The sequence below is a fragment of the Thalassophryne amazonica genome, chromosome 22 (assembly GCF_902500255.1).
Source record: "Thalassophryne amazonica chromosome 22, fThaAma1.1, whole genome shotgun sequence".
Taxonomy (NCBI): Eukaryota; Metazoa; Chordata; class Actinopteri; order Batrachoidiformes; family Batrachoididae; genus Thalassophryne; species Thalassophryne amazonica.
In genome coordinates, this window is record NC_047124.1 from 802540 (window position 1) to 823956 (window position 21417).

The following is a 21417-nucleotide window of genomic DNA, read 5'->3' on the forward strand; positions in this document are numbered from 1 at the left end:
GACTAACGTTGTCAACAATGCAATGATTCTATATAAATGACGCAAACCTTAAAGTGTGCAAAAAAAAAAAAAAAAAAAAAAACTGCATGTGTTAAGGCACTCGGACAAAAGCCAAGTCTTCAGTCAAACTCGGGGTGCTGCGTTCCATTGGCAACAGCGTGAAAACTGTCAGGAATCGAACAGCCAATGAACACATGATGCCAATGACATGAATTGGTCCGTACTGCAGTTCTGCAGTGTGACGACCATCGGAGCATAAATACCAAACGCGTAGTGCAACACCCACTGCAAAAGTGCTTTAAAGCTTCGGGAGTAGGAACGATAAGCGAGCCGCTTGACACCCAAACCTCCATTCCTCAGAAGATGAACCTGCGGCTGCTGGAATGGCCGACTTTGTCCAGGTTGGGGTTGCAAGCAAACTGGATCATGGGTGGAGGGCCGCACATCAGGATGAGGGTGTGGTCACTGGGTGGTGGCAGGTGGTCCCTCACCATGTCTTCACTGATGAAGCCTTGGCTGTACTCCCAGTCTGAAACACATGTCAGCCAGAATTACAATCTCACAGCGAGCCCTGGATCAAAATATGTGAGCAGGGCGTGACTGAAACACACAGCTGATTAGATAGACAGCTGCAAGTGTATCAACGTTTGTGGTCTGTACAGGAGCAGACGGCTCAGCTCACTTTTTCCTCACTACGCTGGCATGAGCAGGACTTTGACAGCAAACGTGTATCTGAGTGAATCAGTTCATCCAGCCATCTTATGCAGACAAGAACTCAAACAGTAAACACCATCATCTGGTATATCTACAACGTAACCAAGACAACCTGCTCTAAATCTGATCATCAACCCAAAAAGCTATTTTCCTTACAGTAGAGAAGATGTATAAAATCTGTGATTGTGCATTTTATGGTAAAAGTACCAAATCTGAGAGACAGACTTAAAAAAAAAAAAATTAAAATTGAGCTTTGTTTTTTTTTTTTTGTCACAAATTAAGTCTCATTTTTTATGGTTCTTTATGGTTATGGTATCCATTACAACCACAATTACAATTTTTGTTGTTTTGTTTTTTCCTTACACTTATCTATTCCCACAGTGGGGCCTGCCATGCCCCCCCCCCCATTTTGTTAAAAAAAATGTTTTTATTAAAATCTAATCACACATAATGAAACAAAGTTGTGCAATATAAATTTTTATTCTTTACTTATCTGACCAAATTAAACATATGGAAATACTTCATCTCAGCATCTGGTGATTAAAGGTCTGCCAGCTGCTGCAGTGACGCCAACTGCTTCTTCAAATTGTGCGACGCGAGTTTTAACCAGAGAGTCTAAGTCAGTGGTCTCCAAACTATTCCAGAAAGGGGGCAGGTTTTCTTTGCAGCCACTGACTCCAGCAGGTGATTTCACTGATTAACATCACTTTGAGCAGATGGGACGAGTTCATCAGTGAAATCACCTGCTGGAGTCAGTGGCTGCAAAGAAAACCTGCACCCTCTCTGCCCTTTCTGGAATAGTTTGGAGACCACTGGTCTAAGTGGTCCAAGTTGATTTGGTCCACTCCAATCATTTATGTCATGATGACACACTAAAATGACTTCAGTTTCTGAACACAAAACCTCAGTGGAGTCAAACCAGCAGCAGTACCAACTTTGAACACTAGGGTGTGCACCAAGTCCACGTGAGGAAGCTCAAAGGGAGGAGCACCCCACTCAGAGTGCCGCTCTCGTTGGAGTGACAACACACAGAACGTGTCTCTTTGTCCCAGACTGATCTCTTTCAGTTCTGACTTTAACACCAAGTTAACCCCCAAGTCTGTCGTCTCCAACTGGAAATGGTCATCAAAACATTCCAATCATATCTTTCTGAACTCTTCAGCATCGAACTCCATTGTGCCAATGTTTACAATGTGCTTGAACAATAACAGGTGAAGTTGCTCATGAAGTTTAAGTTTCTTAAATATTTATTACTGCCGCTCTTAAAACTTCAGTGATCTTTATAATTTTATTACTGGTAAATTTTAGAATTAATGTAGATGAGATATACTCATTATCTCACAATTATCTGGGAACTACTTTTTGTGTAGGAATTCATCAAGCATGTTGGCCGTGGGCACGCACTGACACAGAATCCCCTGTGGAAAGTTGTTCGGCCATAACGAGAACGTCCACTTTTAGCTTGTCATAAGCTAAGATAGTGGCACTTGTGAGAGTGTGAGGGAGGAGACTGGTAAAGGGTTAGTTTGGTGGTGGTACCGTTGGGAGCTTTGTCCAGTGTGAACCACAGCCTGAACCGGTCTGGATTACTGACCAGGATTTCTTCCAGCTCTGGTCGCAGCAGAATGTCTTTCTCAGTCTGTGGACATGCAAATGTGGTTTTACGGTGTGTCCACTGTTCAGGAGCAGATCACAGTAGGAACATCACTTCTGAAACTCACCTGGTTGGCAAAAAGCAGGTGGCACACAGTGGGGTCCTGATGATCCTTCATCACAGCCTGAATGAGCTGGAGCATGGGCGTGATCCCTGACACAGATGACAAACCAACACAAAGCTCAGCCAACCCCACTTATTTAAAAAATAATCATTATCACACCTAGGAAGGAATAAATTATGGTGCATCCACAAACTATTCACAATACTTCACATTTTCCACATGTTATGTTACAGCCTTATTACAGAATGGATACTTTTTTTTTTTTTTTTTTTTTTTTTACTCAGACTTCAACTCACAACACCCCATAATGGCAATGTTTTTTGAGATTTTGCTAATTTATTGAAAATAAAAAAACTAAGAAATCACATGTACATAAGTATTCACAGTCTTTGCCATGAAGCTCAAAATTGAGCTCAGGTGCCTCCTGTTTCCACTGATCATCCTTGAGGTGTTTTTACAGCTTAAATGGAGTCCACCTGGGGTCAATTCAGTTGATTGGACATGATTTGGAAAGACGCACACCTGTCTACATATAAGGTCCTACAGTTGACAGAGCACAAACCAAGCATGAAGTCAAAAGAATTGTCTGTAGACCTCAGACAGGATTGTCTGGAGGCACAAATCTGGGGGAGGAGGCTTCAGGGCAAGATATCTCAGGAGAGACCTGAAAATGTCTGTGCACCAACGCTCTCCAGCCACCCTGATGGAGCTTGAGAGGTGCTGCAAAGAGGAATGGACCAAACTGCCCAAAGATAGGTGCACCAAGCTTGTGGCATCATATTCAAGAAGACTTGAGGCTGGAATTGCTGCCAAAGGGGCATCAACAAAGTACTGAGCAAAGGCTGTGAATATGTATGGACATGTGATTTCTTAGTTTTTATTTTTAACAAATTTGCAAAAATTTCAAAAAACATTTGTCATGTCATTATGGGGTGTTGCAAGTAGAATTTTATCCATTTTGGAATAAGGCTGCAACATAAAATGTGAAAAAAGTGAAGCTTTGTGGATGAACTGTGTATTTAAACTGAAGTACATGATGAGAACTGTTCATTTACTTCAGCTTCACACAAGTTAGAAGCCCCATTTTACCAAAACCACAAGTTTATCTTTGACTCAGACCCTGAAACAAACAGCTTCACCATATTTTTCTTTTTCAACAAGAATATGTCCAACTTGTAGTTTTTAAAATGTTGGTTTTGGTCTAAGTAAGCTGTTGTACAGTAGGATTTGGACTTTGGAGACTGGAACTTTTCCTTACCCGTCCCTCCGGCAATCATTCCCACGTTTGTGGCCTTCTTGATCTCCGCTGGAGACTTTTTGTCAGACTGGATGGCAAACACACCTGTGGACACAGAGCGGCACACGTGACATTAAAACCGTTCAGCAGCCAGGTTGTGTGGCTTCACTACGTAGCTACGAGCTGTAACCAGAGCGCTGCACGCCTGCCAGTCTGTCCTTTGCCATTTTTGACTGATCACAGCTGCTGGTGGTATTCAGACATTCGTACCAACCCCAGTGTGCATCTTATCAACTTTCAGCTTTAGTTCATTTAAGTGTTGAGGAAAAATGCCACACTGGCCATTTAGGAGTTGCAGCCATTTTTTTTTTTTTTTTTTACACACTTAAAACCTAACTTCTTTTTTGGAGCCCATAAGGAATTGTACAAGCTAAATCTAAGTTATTGTTCACAGAAATGATCTCTTCTCCAGCCTGTCTCCTTTAGGTAAGTCAGAGGATTGATACAAGAACATTTGCAAGTCACCAAATGGACTTAATTTCCATAAATCATTAAGAAATGCAAACAGCAGTATGTGCAAGAAGGAGACCAGTGAGGGAAGCCAACAAGACGCATCTGAAGACCGGTTTGAATGGAAGAACTGTGTTTCAACTTTTATCTGTTATGGAACAGAGAAGGTTTTTCTTAAGATTTCAGCTTGTTTGCTAGAAGACACATGGGAGACTCAAATCCAGATTAAATCAGTTTCTTTAACTTATAAGCATGAATCTGACTGAACACACATAGGTGTCCTGAATTTTCCCCTACATATCCACAATTCAATATTTCTTCTGATCACTGACAAGACACCATTGGTGACAACGCATGTTGAGGGCTATGATTGGCTGAACTTAGTAGCATTTATGATCAACTGAGACAATCACATGGCTTTAATGGCAAAAAATAAAAAAAAATGCCAGAAATCTGCCCCCCCAAATGTTCAAAATAAAATGTAATATTTTGCATACTGAAAGTCAAATATGTAGCATTTGTAGCAAATGCTACATATTTCTGAAGGTTAAATTCAAAAAAATCATCACGGCATGCTGAGGGCCAGAAACTACTGGATTAGGAGCCTAGTCTGGCCCTCGAGTCAGCAGACTGTAATATGTTAGAACACTCATGTTAGCCCTACATTAAAAAAAAAAAAAAAAAAAAAAAAAAGCTGAAAATCCCTGAAGTCAGACTTTATACTAATGTTTTGTGAAAAAGAAAAGTTCCCATTTCTGGTTACCAAAGGTTCCTTTCAGCCATCTCTCATAAGCTGCAGTTCATGAAGCTCACCTTTGCCTTTGTATACAAGAAGTCCGCTGGGTCCTCTGAAGTCGACGAGGTCGTTGATCTTCAGGCTCTCCAGGTACTGACTCATCTTTCCACCCTCTGGGAATTTGGAATTGACACCTTTAAAGTAAATCTGAGACAAAGGAGAGACTTCTTTTAAATTAATGCTTTACAAAATATTTAAAAAAAAAAAAAAAAATTGTTGTGTGATGTCTTTACTTTCACCACCAAGTCCACGTAGCCTTTGTCATCGTCGCTGGACACTGGCGTGTACGGACGAACCACCAGCTGTCCATTGATTCTTGCAGACAAATAGATGTGCTGTCCTGAGAAAGAAAAAAAAAAAAAAACAAGACTAACGACAATCTGCAAATGGTTTCCATGAACGCTGAAGGAAACGAGGTGCAGCTGAAGCTGCTCACCGATGGGCAGACCGAGGACGTGCTCCGGGGAAGGCAGAGCAAAGCGGAATCTCCTGGTGTCATGGCTGACAATCTGAAAAAGGAGCAAACATCTGATCTTCACACAAAATCAGTTTTCTGCTTTTTCAGTCCAACAAACTTTGCTCAATTTCCAGAACACAACATTCGTTTAGGACCAAATACGTTTGTCCATCTTGTGCTTTAAGAGAAAATATGTTTGATTCCAGGGATAAAAACAGCACATTTGAAGGTAACGTTTTTATTCTTCTGAGCATACTTCTTTTCTTCGTCTTTCGGCTGTTCCCGTTAGGGGTCGCCACAGCAGATCAATCGTTTCCATCTCACCCTGTCCTCTGTCACACCAACCACCTGCATGTCCTCTCAGCACATCCATGAACCTCCTCTTTGGTCTCCCTCTTCTCCTCCTGCCTGGTGGCTCCATCCTCAGCATCCTTCTCCCTATATACCCTGGGTCCCTCCTCTCCACATGTCCAAACCATCTCAGTCTCACCTCTCTGACTTTGTCTCCAAACCATCCAACCCGGGGCTGTCCCTCTGATATGTTCATTCCTAATCCTGTCCATCCTCGTCACTCCCAAAGAGAATCACAACATCTTCAGCTCCGCCTCCTGTCTTTTTGTTAGTGTCACTGTCTCTAAGGTGTCCAACATAGCTGGTCTCACTACTGTCTTGTAAACTTTCTCCTTCACTCTTGCTGATATTCCTCTGAGCATACAAAGACTAAAAATAACCAACCAGAGTTAGTTCACTGTTTTACCAGCTCACTTCAAAACTATCACAGGACACAAATGACAGTGCAGCAGATAGAGTGTCTACAGAGAAATCCTGCGAACAGTGACACAAAGCACCAAATGCAGTACAAACACTCAGACATTAACCCTTTCGAAAAATCCTGACTGGCCACTTGAATTTTAAATAGGCGGCCAAGTCAGGGGTCTAAATTTACAAATGCTCCAATCATATTGCAAACTATACCACATTATTTGTCTAATCACAAGGACTCCAAAAAGGTACAGTTTGGACTAAAGGCACCTTGATACTTGCATGTATTTATTCCTCGCACTGCAGCAAAATTCGTCCTGCCAATGCAACCCGCTTTGTTCCGCTAGATGCTGCGCTTTGAGCCACTGAACACTGAAATATATAAAATAATTATTTTGTAGCGGACTAATCATTTGCTCTCAGAATTTGGCTGATGAAACCACCTCTAATCACTCCGGAATCACAGAGGAATTATCTACATGATATGGAGAACACATATGGAATCATCTCAAAGAGTAATTATTTGTAAGATTTATATTGTAATGGCTTGGTAAAACAGTTGCATTTTCATTCCTTCTTATGAGTATCAGGAAAATTATGTTTATTGTAGATTTAACTTCTTGTCACAATTGTTCAGATGAGCTGTGATGCGATGCACTGATGCAGTGTTTTTTTTGAATAAATTGCCCAAGTTTACGTGTGGGTCACAAAATTAATGAGTGCCAGAGATTTTGAACATTTCAAAATTCTCTTTGCGCACGCAGCCATGCACAGTTTACTCTCCAGTGCAGGGATCAAATCTGTGCAAGTGTCAAGGCACCTTATCTATGACAATGTTCGAGGGTAAAAACAGCAACAATGGTGACAAAGGTCCACTTCAGCTTGTACAGGGGTCAAGGGTTAAAGTTGCTTCAATTTTGGTTTTAAAAAAATATGATGCAAATTATTGGTTGAGTAAATAGGATTTTAAAAAGGAATAGTTTGCACCATGTGTCACATCTGTCTGTCAGTATCAGCATCACGGGTGAGATTAGTTACATTTCTGTAAGTTTGATACTTTCACAGCACGCTAACGCACTTCGTACGGCCAAGTCCAGGAAGTCTTGATGTAAGACAATTTGCCAGTTTTGAGTTTTCAGTGCCACAGTGGCTGCTGGGTAAGTTCAAAGGTCAATGCATAAACATTGCACATTCCCAGGATCATGGTGGCGAAGTACGGTCAAGTCTGTCTGTAGAATGGGAACGATTCCAGAAGTTTATTCATGCAAGGGGTTTATCAGTGACGGGGAGAGTGGAGGAGCTTCGAGCTCAGTGTGCCGGTAAAACCCACAGAAAAAGAGGAGAACCGACTCCGAGCAGATCAGTTTACTGACAGTCGACAGCGTCGTCTTACTCCGTCCATCCGCCGACGTCCTGAACGGTTCGCTTGGTAGGTTAGTGCACTTATAGTAGAGATGAATCTTATCGCAGGCTGGAACTTCTAATATGTTTTTATTTTCCTTCTGCACGTGTGTCGTGGCTGACGTCACCCAGAAAACTCAACTCGCCAACAAAAATAAAATATTATCATAAATAAAGTTCAGTCATCACTCAGTTGAAGTTAATTCAGAGAAGTTTAACTCTAAACAGACGGCACTGTTAAACCAGTTCAAGTCAAGTTTAAGTTTGCTGGCTGGTGCAAAACTGATGACTGCTTTAAAAAAAAAAAAAAAAAAAAAAAAAATGTAGTAGTGATGCGTGTTCTCAGCAGTGCATCAACTTTATGTTCATCTGTCTCAATATTTTAATTTTGAGTATAAATTTTTTTTAGCCATTATCCCCATTTCCATTTTTATTCACACATTGTGTACATTTGGTCACGCGTTGTCTGACATGCAATGAATGAAGTCAAACAATGTCTTTTATTATAGTATATACTTTTATTTTATTCAGGAGAGGAGAAAGGAATCCATCACTGGCCACCATGTCTGTCCTGAGACATATCATGTCCTCAGTGGACAGGAGACGGACCTGCAGACCAGGCTCCTTACAGACGACAGAGGAGGAAAAGACCAACTCATACTTTGATTCAGAGTGGCTGAAGGACGTGTATTAGCCCTTCTATGAACATACACAGGCTTCCACACAAAGTTTGGGTGTGTGTCATAAAGAAGACGGTGAAGGTTGCCAGTGGCTGCTGCACTTGCTTTGCTTGGATTGTCAGCCAAATGATTAAGAACTGTATTATAGATGCTCATGTACAACTATAATATTGAATTTCAATAATATGAACATTACACATTACAGTGACGGTGTTCTGCTGACCAAGGTCTCATCTGCTCAATCTTCATGCAGATCTCTCCCCCCAGTCACCATATAAATAATAATAATAATAACAACAAAATCTTCTGAAAATTAAATGTTTGACTTTGTGTTTGAGTTGCATTGAAAAGGGGCCCCAAAATATCTCTTGGACTGGAAACCACTGCCCATCACATTCAGTGTGCAAAGTAAGTATGACATATCAAAAAGACAAAACTCTGCGGGATAAGACCATTTTTAATAAATGTATCTTGTAGTTACATTTGAATGAATGAACTATTGGGCACACAGACAACAACAACAATAAAGTCACCAATAAATTTTCTGTTCTATTACTGTAAACTGGCCAATGCCTGTGTAGTGAAACCTGGTCATTTCAAAACTGCAAGGCGAATGTCTTTTAAATAACATTGAAGCAGAGAAAAAAAAATGAGCACTCACAGGGACCAGGAGCGGAGGTGCACGGCTCAAAAACTAAGGCAAAAATATAGCCAGCAACACTCAAATGTCCTTCTTAATAAAGGTTTTAATGACTCACAAGGCGAAAGGATCAGGAGCACACACGCGTCTTCATCAGTGTGTGAGGCCGTTCAGGAAATGACATCTTTTATGGTAACACCAATCAAAAACAGGTGTAGAAACTCCACAAGACATGCAAATGCAGACATTACTAATAATAAACCAAAACATTCAAAAGTGGATAATATAATAATAAGAAGAAGAAGGAATAATAAAAGAAAATAAGTAAGAAAAGCCCACTGTAGAGAAAATACACTACAAAAAAAATTTACAATGCAAAAAAATTTTTTACACTTCAAAAGAAAGAGGGGAAAAAAAACAAAAAAAAAAAAACCCATCCTCAACACGTAAGAGAACCAAAATGAGACCTACCAATATATAAAGGTCTACATCAACAGCTGTGGCTTGTATATACCACATATGGACACCAGTGAAAAAAGGCTCAAACTGAAACTACTGTCCTTAGGGCTACACACTTACAAAAAAAACAGTATATAAAAAGTCATGAACAAATACAAAACATAATCAATAACAATGAAGCTCATAGATAGAACAATACAAAAAAAAAAAAAAATCACATCAATCCTTAACAAAACCAAATAGGCATAGTAAAGGATAAAAACACACCTCAAAAAAAAATATAGTACAAGCCCAAAAAGTAGGCACAAATAGAAAACCTATGACATTACAAACTAAAGCATGGTTTACCATAGACGGTTTTGTCAGCGGGTAGTACGTAGACACCGAAGTTCGCGGTAGGTTCCAGCTGTTTTCGCGGTGGAAAGGGGTGGAGCCATTTCGCCGGCGTTTTGAGCAGCTGTACTAGCGCAAAAACGCGGATAAAACACCGCTAAATCCACCAAATAAGCGCCGTTTTGACGCCGTAGCATCCGGCACACGTCAGTCAACGGGGGTTAATACCCAGTTCTATCCTTTACAATCGCAGGTTAAGACGCGCGTGAGAACGGCGGTGTTCTGCTGCCGCCGATAATGCCCTTGTACCGCTGGATTTATCCAGGCAAATCCTGCGTTACTCCAGGAAATTTTGCATATAGGCACCGCCCCCAGAGTATAATTTGCTGAAGCAGCAGGAAAACATGCCTCTGTCACTGCAGGGGGAGGGAGATCATACTCAGCCTTTTCTTCTCCTTTTCCCCTCCTCACGTGTTGCTCTGTCTCCAACCACAGGGCTACCCTCTGCTTCTGAACCAGACCTCTTGGTAAGTCCTTGCCACTGCCAATTTTCTTTAGGAGACATACTGGCGCTTCTCTGCAAAAATATCTGGAGCTGGCCACAAGTGAGAGGCCTGCATGCAGCGCGCTAGCGTTTTTTTTTATATTGACCGCCGCCTATCGGCCGTTTGGAACACCATTAACTGGGAGGTAGCATTTAGAACAACGTACTGTCCGCTAGCGCCACCATTTTTGTCTGCCTCTGTCGCTGGTTAAAACGCCCTTGAGACGCCGATGTGGGCTCTATCGCCATTTTACACGCCGTTGATTGGGATACAACGCCGGCCGCCAATTACGGCGGTGTAAATTGCGGCACTACAGGAAAGGGGCAGGATGAAACGCGATTAAAAGTATCAAAACGCCGTTGTTTGCGTTGTCCTCCGTCGTCACACACGAATTGTCCCGGAGCGCTCCCGGAATTATTCGACAATTCCCGGTAAAGCCGGAACTAAGCCACGCCCCCTAGTGCCGGCGTTAACAATGGCGTGTGATCCTTAAGACGGCCAAAAACTCTTCCAGGACGCTTCCGGGAGCTCTTACCATCTATGTGTAAACGGGGCTTTAAAGAAAGCAGCCCAACAGTAATTCGTCATTCATTCCCCTCGGAAATTCAGTTTACAGTGTATGTATCCAAAATGCGTCCCGCTGTAATAGAAGCTTCTCCCTATTACCTCCCCATCTAGGGGTTCAACCATTTCTATACCTTGAAATCTGAGAGAACATACATCGTGGCCAGCACTCAAAAAATGTCTCCCCACTGAAGACTTTTCAACTCTGTTCCTAATGTTACTTTTATGTTCCGAGATGCGAGTCTGTACTTCTCTCTTAGTCTTGCCCACATAACACAGGCCCCAAGGGCATTTTAGCAACTAAACAACAAACTTAGTTTTGCAGGAAATCCTGCTCTTCACCAAATATTTACGGTCGGAATGTGGATGTGTAAAGTACGAGGGCTGTCCATAAAGTATAGGTCCTTTTTATTTTTTTCAAAAACTATATGGATTTCATTCATATGTTTTTACGTCAGACATGCTTGAACCCTCGTGCGTATGCGTGAGTTTTTCCACGCCTGTCGGTGACGTCATTCGCCTGTGAGCACTCCTTGTGGGAGGAGTCGTCCAGCCCCTCGTCGGAATTCCTTTGTCTGAGAAGTTGCTGAGAGACTGGCGCTTTGTTTGATCAAAATTTTTTCTAAACCTTTGAGACACATCGAAGTGGACACGGTTCGAAAAATTAAGCTGGTTTTCGGTGAAAATTTTAACGGCTGATGAGAGATTTTGAGGTGATACTGTCGCTTTAAGGACTTTCCCACGGTGCGAGACGTCGTGCAGCGCTCTCAGGCGCCGTCATCAGCCTGTTTTCAAGCTGAAAACCTCCACATTTTCAGGCTCTATTGATCCAGGACGTCGTGAGAGAACAGAGAAGTTTCAGAAGAAGTCGGTTTTCAGCATTTTATCCGGATATTCCACTGTTAAAGGAGATTTTTTTAATGAAAGACGTGCGGGCAGATTGCAGCGTCGGCTCGCAGCCGCTGCGACGCTCCGCCCACAGGAAAAACACCTCTGTTGGAAGCCTTAAGGACAAGTTGGAACATGTCCAGCTGTTAACAATTTCTCATATACTCACTCCACTGAAAGCCATCAAAAGCTGCCTGGATTTTACAAATGGTTATCAACATGGAGGTGTTTTTTCCTGTACCGCCGCACCGCGTCGGCTGCGTCCCGACGCACGGACCCATCCGCACGTCTTTCATTATAAAATCTCCTTTAACAGTGGAATATCCGGATAAAATGCTGAAACCGACTTCTTCTGAAACTTCTCTGTTCTCTCACGACGTCCTGGATCAATAGAGCCTGAAATGTGGAGGTTTCAGCTTGAAACAGGCTGACAACGGCGCCTGAGAGCGCTGCACGACGTCTCACACCGTGGGAAGTCCTTAAAGTGACAGTATCACCTCAAAATCTCTCATCAGCCGTTAAAATTTTCACCGAAAACCAGCTTAACTTTTCGAACCGTGTCCACTTCGATGTGTCTCACAGTTTAGAAAAAATTTTGATCAAACAAAGCGCCAGTCTCTCAGCAACTTCTCAGACAAAGGAATTCCGACGAGGGGCTGGACGACTCCTCCCACAAGGAGTGCTCACAGGCGAATGACATCACCGACAAGCGTGGAAAAACTCACGCATGCGCACGAGGGTTCAAGCATGTCTGACGTAAAAACATATGAATGAAATCCATATAGTTTTTGAAAAAAATAAAAAGGACCTATACTTTGGACAGACCTCGTAGTCTCCCTTAATCATAGCGTACACTGAACACAACCCTGGCAAGGATAATTCCATTAGGCAGTGAAGACAAAAAAAAAATGTTCCGGGTGCATATATGTGTCTGTCTAACAAGCTTGTCTCAGGTTAGGGGCTCTCTTATGGGCAACTATAGGCAACTCTTGAAACAAATGGCCAACTTGTGGACACTTGACAAAATGTACCAATATTTCTTAACACTGTTTTTAAGATCTTGCGTGATATCTGAGAAGTAAGTGGCACAGACCAACCGTGAAGTATTGGATGGACGAGGTTTAGAGTTAAAAGTGACCGTCTGTCAATTTGTTTGACCCTGTGCCGGCAGTCCACCAGTGTCTTTTTGTCATATCCTTTTACTAGAATCTATTATAGAGTTCCTCTGCTGTACATCAAATCTCTCCTCCGTACTAAAATTCTCCTTACTCTCAAAAATTGACTGAAAGGCAGACTCTTTTTAGGCAGATGGATGATAACTGGTGAAATGCAAATAACTATTAGTGAGTCTTTTTCTTATACAGACTGGTACTAAAATAGTCATCTTACACATGTTGTATGTTCTCTCAGATTTCAAGGTATAGAAATGGTTGAACCCCCTAGATGGGGGAGATAACAGGGAGAAGCTTCTATTACAGCGGGAAGCATTTTGGATACATACACTGCAAATGGAATTCCGAGGGGAATGAATGAGGAATTACTGTTGGGGCTGCTTTCTTTAAGTTTGTATGTGTCATAGGTTTTCTATTTGTGCCTACTTTTTTGAGCCTTGTACTTTTAGTTTTTTTTTTTTAGGTGTGTTTTTATCCTTTACTATGCCTATTTGGTTTTGTAAAGGCTTGATGTGTGATTTTTTTGTATATCTGTATTGTTTCTATCTATGAGCTTCATTGTTATTGATATGTTTTTGTATTTGTTCATGAATGTCTTTTTATTTACTGTTTTTTTGTAAGTGTGTAGCCCTAAGGACAGTAGTTTCAGTTTGAGCCTTTTTTCACTGGTGTCCATGTGTGGTATATACAAGCCACAGCTGTTGATGTAGACCTTTATATATTGGTAGGTTTATTTTGGTTCTCTTACGTGTTGAGGATGTTTTTGTTTTGTTTTTTTCTTTTGTAGTGTAAAAAAATTTTTTTGCAGTGTAAATTTTTTTGTAGTGTAATTTTCTCTACCAGTGGGCTTTTCTTATTTTCTTATTATTATTATCCGCTTTGAATGTTTTGGTTCATTATTAGTAATGTCTGCATTTGCATGTTTTGTGGTGTTCTACACCTGTTTTTGATTGGTGTTACCATAAAAGATGTCATTTCCTGAACAGCCGCCTGGGTCCCACCGAATAATGAAGGATGAAGAAGGAGCCACGCATGGGTGTGGAGTGATTATCAAAGAATGACCCACGTTTTTCATCTAACACGTATCCACTACTAAAGTGCCCTCTCTATCAGTGGTGGGCACAGATAACCAAAAAATTAACTTCGATAAAGATAAAACAATAAACCACCCAAAAATTTATCAGAAGTTACAGATAACCGATAAATTCCATATTATCTCTGGCACATTTACAACTACTAGTAAAACAAATTTAATAGCTTCTAATAATATTAAAAATAACAACAGACCCAAACAATAAGACCATACTTTTTTCTTTCAACATTCAGCCCCTGCTGGAAGCTCTTGTTTATTTCAGCCCTCCCAGCACAGAGGCACTCAGAGCAGCCATAAAGCCAGCTCTCTATCAATGACAACCGACAGGTCATTAGAGCCTGGAATGGCTCGTATCAGCCATGCTAAGCCACGCATGAGCCACGCAGTGCTGTGTAGCGTGATGTTATCAAGCTATAAAAACATTAAAAATAGTTTACCTTAAGCTGTTCAAAATATATTCCACATTGAGCAGGAAAGAGAGGGAAAAAAAAAAAGCGTCCAGATGAAACAGTCCTCTGTGATTCCAGAAGTGATTAGAGGTGTTTTCAGCATCCAAGGTTTCCAAGGTGGAACTGTGTGCAAGAGAAGAGCCGCTCCAAAAATAGCCTCTCAGGTCCTGCGTAACTGCCAGGTGCATGGATAATAGGCTTTTAGCAGACTCGTAATCACCACGCAAATGCCTCTAACCCGTCGCAGTAACTCGAACACAAACTGCGCCACGCTGTTGTTGCTAAATTTTGAACATCTTGAAATTAGCGCCACGCTCAGAGAGGAGCCTCGTTAAACTGAAGATAATGCCTCTAAGAGCCACTCTGAGCCACTATACTGCCACGATAGCTCACGAAACAAAAAAAAGGGTGCGTGGCTCCTTCACTCGGTGGGACAGAGGTTTACACACTGATGAAGACCTAGTTGAAACGCGTCTGTGGTCCTGATCCTGTCGCCTTGCCGTGAGTCATTAAAACCTTTATTAAACCACACTTGAGTGTTGCTGGCTATATTTTTACATTGACTTAGTTTTTGAGCTGTGCACTTCCAGTCCTGGTCCCTGTGAGTGCTCGTTTGTTTTCTCTGCTTTGATTGTCACTGAACGTAGCACCACTCTCACTGGCATGTCCAAAATGGCTACATATGAGGATCTTGATAAGCTAACACAGGAGCGGGCTACTACGCTGGCCTTTACAGACACTGTCTCAGAAAGTATTTTGAGTCCGTTTCCTGAGGACATGCTATCTTCCTCCAGCTTTGATGTGGACTCTGCAGCGTTTTTTTTCTCAGCGTTATGAGGATTTGTTGAAAGTGAAGTACGCATACATCTGCATGGCTCGACGTTGGCTCATTACTGGCACAACCAGAGGATTCCCAGAGGCTTGAGAATCCACAAGGAACCAGCGCTTGGCAGAGGTGACAAAGACTTTTGTGCGAAGTGGTGTGAAATCCTTAATAAATGCTCCTTCGACCTCATGCTTCTCATTATGAAATATGCTGACTCTGAACTTTTCTAAGATTCAGACTGATATCGCGGGTTTGTGTGATTGAAATGAACAAGAACTTCGACACGCCCCAGCTAGAAGAGATATTTACAACTTGTTCTGAATCGAGGACTCTTATAAGAAGCAGTTGACAGAGAAAAAAAAAAAAAAAAAAAAAGGGAAAAAATACCGGAGGGATACCATGGACTATAAGAATGGTAAGATCTATCCATGGATGTCTGCAGTTGGCTTCACACAATGGGTAGGGCGCCAACGCCGAGGGCAGTACATGCCTTGCGCCGGTGCTCGACCTCATGGTGGATCCAGCAGTGATACATCTACAGATAACAGCCGCGGTCACCGTTTTTTAGAGAGACATACCGGGAGATATCATACGAGGAGCACTGGTCGAAGCGGCGGACAAGGAGGGGGCTGGAGACGGAACCATCCGCACTTGATACCGGATACCATAGTCCTGAGAGCGGCTTGTCACTGGTCAACTTGTCCAACAGACCCTTATCTGAGGAGGAAGCCTCAGTCTTACAAAAAGGTCTTTCTTTTGTTCCCTTCACAAAAAGCTAAATCTTTGAAACTAGAGTTGAAATGTATACGTTTTTAAGAGTTGTGAAGCTGAAAGCTTTTTTCTACAAGGGGCCGACTCATGCTCCATCTTTCTCACAGAGGTGTAATGTCCAGTCTGTCCAACTCGAATTGTCTTCTGACCCGTCCTCCAGTTATCCTGCTCTGAAAGCGGGACTGAGGGCCAAAAGTACATTTGTTCCTCCTGCGTTGAATCCAGCAGTGGCCACGTTTTGTACACTTATGGAAAAAAGGTGATTGATTTAACTAAAAACGCTAAGAAGCTGCATTCCAATTTAAGCCCACAAGAGCAAGAAGCCTTGCGACGTCTATCTAGTGATACTGATATTGTTATTCGGAATGCGGATAAGGGGGTGCTGTGGTTATTCAGAGTAAAGTCTGTTATAGAAATAAGATTCTTCGGCAACTGAGTGATAATTCTTTTTATGTCCTCTCTCATATGATCCCACTGTTAGATTTCAAGATGAAATTTATTCTTTTCTCAAAAATCAGTGGATGAAAAACTTACCACACTACATTAATTTTCTTTTTCAAAGATATCCAGTGCGTCCTATTTTTTACACTCTTCCTAAGATACATAAGAGTTTGGTTGAACCAGTACCTGGACGTCCCATTGTTGCAGGCAATGACTCTTACAGAGCCTATTTATATTTATCAACATATTAAACAACTGTTTTTTCAGCTACTGTCATTTATTAAAGACACTACTGATTTTCTTAATAATCAGAGGTGATACGAGGTTACAAAAGAGGACTGTCTGCACAATGGACGTAGCCAGTCTGTATACAAATGTACCACATGTTGAAGGGCTACTAGCATTGAAAATTTTCCTTGATACAAGAGAAATCCTGTCCCTCCCACGAACTTCCTTTTGGACATGTCCTGAACTTATTTTGAATAGAAATTATTTCAAATTTGAGGATTCCTATTTTTACAATGTCAAGGTGTTAGTATGGGCAGTGTATGTAGTTCAAATTATGCCAATTTATTTATGGCAAGTTTGAAGAATTTTGTATACAATAATAATCCATTTTAACCGTTTTTGAAGTGTTGGTTTCGCTATATAGATATCTTTTTCATTTTTTTCTGGAACTGTGGCTCAACTTGAGGATTTTAAGGTTTATATTGATTCTAGGATGCCAGGTAGCAGGGGGTGGCCAAGTGGTTAATGGCTTGGTTTCAGTTCAGAAGTTCCTGTTCAAATCCCACCCCTGCCACATTTCTCCATGTAATGTGGAGTGGCGTCGAGGGCATCCGGCGTAAAACTTGTGCCAATTCAACATGCAGATCCCCTTGGATTTGCTGTGGCGACCCCAAGTGCAAACAAGGGAGCAGCTGAAGGACTTACTTTACTTTTACTATTGATTCTAGTGACTACTATCAAGTTTACGCTAGAATTTAGCTCTGATTCTGTTTCTTTTCTTGATGTGAATGTGTAAGGATGACTATTTTAGTACCAGTCTGTATAAGAAAAAGACTGACTAATAGTTATTTGCATTTCACCAGTTATCATCCATCTGGCCTTAAAAAGATCTGCCTTTCAGTCAATTTTTGAGAGTAAGAGAATTTGTAGTACTGAGAGAGTTTGATGTACAGGCAGAGGAACTCTAAATAGATTTCTAGTAAAAGGATATGACAAAAAGACACTGGTGGACTGCTGGCACAGGGTCAAACAAATTGACAGACGGTCACTTTTAACTCCTAAACCTCGTCCATCCAATACTTTCTCAGATATCACGCAAGATCTTAAAACAGTGTTAAGAAATATTGGTACATTTTGTCAAGTGATCCACAAGTTGGCCATTTGTTTCAAGAGTTGCCTATATTTGCCCATAGAGAGCCCCTAACCTGAGACAAGCTTGTTAAGACAGACACATATATGCACCCGAATATTTTTTCTTCACTGCCTAATGGGAATTATCCTTGCCAGGGTTGTGTTCAGTGTAACGCTATGATTAAGGAGACTACTTTACACATCCCATTCCGACCATAAATATTTGGTGAAGAGCAGGATTTCCTGCAAAACTAAGTTTGTTGTTTACTTGCTAAAATGCCCTTGGGGCCTGTGTTATGTGGGCAAGACTAAGAAGAGTACAGACTCGCATCTCGGAACATAAAAGTAACATTAGGAACAGAGCTGAAAGTCTTCAGTGGGGAGACATTTTCTGAGTGCTGGCCACGATGTATGTTCTCTCAGATTTCAAGGTATAGAAATGGTTGAACGCCCTAGATGGGGAGGTAACAGGGAGAAGCTTCTATTACAGCGGGAAGCATTTGGATACATACACTGTAAATGGAATTTCCGAGGGGAATGAAGGAGGCATTACTGTTGGGCTGCTTTCTTTATGTTTGTATGTGTCATAGGTTTTCTATTTGTGCCTACTTTTTTGGGCCTTGTACACATACATACATATAATACATACATACATACATACATATATATATATATAATTATGTACAAGTACATAAGTACATATATATTTTTTTTTTGAGGTGTGTTTTTTATCCTTTACTATGCCTATTTGGTTTTGTAAAGGCTTCATTGTTATTGATATATGTTTTTGTATTTGTTCTTGAATGTCTTTTTATGTACTGTTTTTTTGTAAGTGTGTAGCCCTAAGGACAGTAGTTTCAGTTTGAGCCTTTTTTCACTGGTGTCCATATGTATATACAAGCCACAGCTGTTGATGTAGACCTTTATATTGGTAGGTCTCATTTTGGTTCTCTTACGTGTTGAGGATGGGTTGTGGTTTTTTTCCCCCCTTTCTTTTGAAGTGTAAAAAATTTTTTTGCAGTGTAAATTTTTTGTAGTGTATTTTCCCTACAGTGGGCTTTTTCTTACTTATTTTCTTTTTTATTTCCTTCTTCTCTTATTATTATTATCCGCTTTTGAATGTTTTGGTTTATTATTAGTAATGTCTGCATTTGCATGTCTTGTGGAGTTCTACACCTGTTTTTGATTGGTGTTACCATAAAGACGTCATTTCCTGAACGGCCTCACACACTGATGAAGACCTAGTCGAAACGCGTCTGTGCTCCTGATCCTGTCGCCTTGTGAGTCATTAAAACCTTTATTAAGAAGGACACTTGAGTGTTGCTGGCTATATTTTTACATTTTAAATAACACTGCTCATACTGTTCTTATGAAAAACATATCTACATTTTTTTGGTAACACACATTGTTATTTGTTAATTATTATAGTGGGGGCAGCAAATTGCAAAGTGCTGCACGGACTAACACAGTGTCATCCAGGACTAGAACAAGAGGAACTGGCACCGTGTTTTTAATATGGCAACCCATTTCATCCTCCCAACAGCCCGTTCAACGTGAATCTGGGCATTTGCAATTTTTCTCTCGTCTTTGCAACATCAGCAGCAGTTTGTTGATCAAAGCCTAAGCTGGGAGAAGGGATGTGCAGTTTGGCACGGCGCATAAAAAGTTCACATCATTTCTGGAGGAAAAGTGAAAAACATTAGCCTTTTCTTAACCCTCTTACATTAACCCTACATTTGTGGCCAAGCCCCCCCAAAATCTACCTTTTTGCAGTGTAACTACAGTAAACCCAGGATTGTAAAATTTTTGACCTCTAGTCTAAAAGTGAAAGAAGCTTCTTGTTTCAATGACAATGTTACAAATGTGATTCTTAATGTATTGAGAACAAAATTTATCTTGTCTGCTTTTTTTTTTTTTTTAGATATATTAAATAAGAAAAAAAGTCTACCTTTATGATAACCTAGTATGGTGTGTGCATAAGTGAAAAGCTGATACAAAGAGAAAAATAACAATTAATAACGTTAAACATAATATGCAACAGTTTAACTGTTCTAAGGAGAGTGTGAGAACTACAGACAGTAAAGTGTTCACAGTCTGATCATTTTGCTGCTTTGTTTCCTAACCCTGGAAGTGTCTCGTCATAGAACAGAGCCGACGTGGTCCAACTACTGACTTTAGAAATGTTTACATACCGTTTTCTGTCCACACCGGGACTTCTCTCGGCTCTTTAAGCTGTTATGTTGCTCAAAAACAGTCTTATCAACGTGAATGGCGGTCTGTTTAAATGCACTGACCTTTGAACCGGAAGTGTTATGAGCTCTGTGCACATGCGCACTGAGAAACTCGAAAGTGGCTGATGTCACACCCCTCCAAGTCGTCACTCATCTCTCAAGTGCTACAATCAGAGCAATGACGCGGCACTACAGCTGCTGGTTTCCAGAACCAAATACCCCAAAATCTTGTCAGCGCAATAACTTCTTTCCTGAATGGCTAACTGCCACCAAAGTTGACATGTGTGTTAGGCACAGTGACCCCAGAAAACTGTTGATTTTAAAAGCCAGACTGCGCCACGGTTGGAAGCAGACAGTCGGTCTCACCTGTTTGTCAATGAGGCGCAGCGCGTACTTGATGTTGGGGTCTTGCAGGGTGATGGCAGGTCTCCTCTTGGAGAAGAGCCTGAAGAAGAAGTTGATGATGCTGTCCAAGCCGCCTCGGATCAGCTGTGGACCAGAGCACAGCTCAGTGAGCGAACATTAGCCTCCGTAGGGCCTCGGCGGGGCGTTGTCTGCCTGGACACGGAGAGCCGCCGTGACTCTCCGTGTCCTGCCTGTTAGCTTTGCTAACAAGCGAGAATGAACTAACACACAAAAAGCGGCTAAAGTAAAAATAATTAAATAAATAAAAATCTTAAAGTTATACTTACGCCAATGATGTAAGACAGCATGTTTAACCCGTTCAGATAACTGGAAAGTTGTTAGTTAAAGCAGAGAATCACCGAGGATGGGTGTGGTATTTTGTACTGGAGACCCTCCTGTCCTGTGCGCCAATAGCATTTCTTGTATATTCGTTTTGTGAATTGTTCTGTAATTTGTGTCTGTATCATGGCCCAAGCAGAGGGTCACCCCTCTGAGTCTAATCTGCTTGAGGTTTCTTCCTCAGAGGGAGTTTTTCCCTTACTACTGCTCTGGGGGTTAGTAAAGTTAGACCTTACTTGTGTGAAGCATCTTGAGGCACCTCTGTTGTGATTTGGCGCTATATAAATGAAAATAATTTGAAATTGAAGAAACTGTTTAAAATGGCTCACCCACGTGTCTACTGTAGTTCTGATTTTGTTTAATTGATATGACACTAATAATGTGAAATCCTCCCAAGCTAAACAATTTCAGTTTCAAGTCTTCTCACGTGCAGAATCTTTGGTTTGAATATATGCACCCATGTTTCAACAAAAATGTAGTATGCACAGAATATTGTCTTGTAGCAGTGTGTGTGTAATGCACTACTGGGATAAGTGGGGCTGTGAGCATGTGTCCATGTATGAAAACAGTGTTTATGTTTAATCTGCTGTCCTATTTAAAACATTCACATCCTCTGCATGTTATCTG

The 21417-nt window shown here is 41.2% G+C and overlaps 1 protein-coding gene across 1 annotated transcript; it reads right to left on the minus strand.

Annotated features, from left to right (window-relative positions):
* Positions 1–281: 281 nt before the first annotated feature.
* Positions 282–20814, minus strand: LOC117503885 (NADH-cytochrome b5 reductase 3-like). The gene is made up of 9 exons (XM_034163171.1): positions 20739–20814; positions 20413–20535; positions 5412–5484; positions 5209–5315; positions 4993–5122; positions 3691–3774; positions 2436–2521; positions 2254–2353; positions 282–529 (listed from the first exon to the last, which is right to left on the minus strand). The coding sequence occupies exons 1-9, from the start codon at positions 20757–20759 to the stop codon at positions 357–359; spliced, it is 897 nt and encodes a 298-aa protein (XP_034019062.1). The 5' UTR covers positions 20760–20814; the 3' UTR covers positions 282–356.
* Positions 20815–21417: the final 603 nt, after the last annotated feature.

Coding starts and splice junctions, on each gene's coding strand:
- LOC117503885 (XM_034163171.1), bottom strand. CDS start 20,759: ATGCTGTCTTACATCATTGGC. Junction 20,536..20,738: donor TGCTGTCTTACATCATTGGC/GTAAGTATAACT, acceptor TCTGGTCCACAG/CTGATCCGAGGCGGCTTGGA. Junction 5,485..20,412: donor TGCGCCTCATTGACAAACAG/GTGAGACCGACT, acceptor CTCCTTTTTCAG/ATTGTCAGCCATGACACCAG.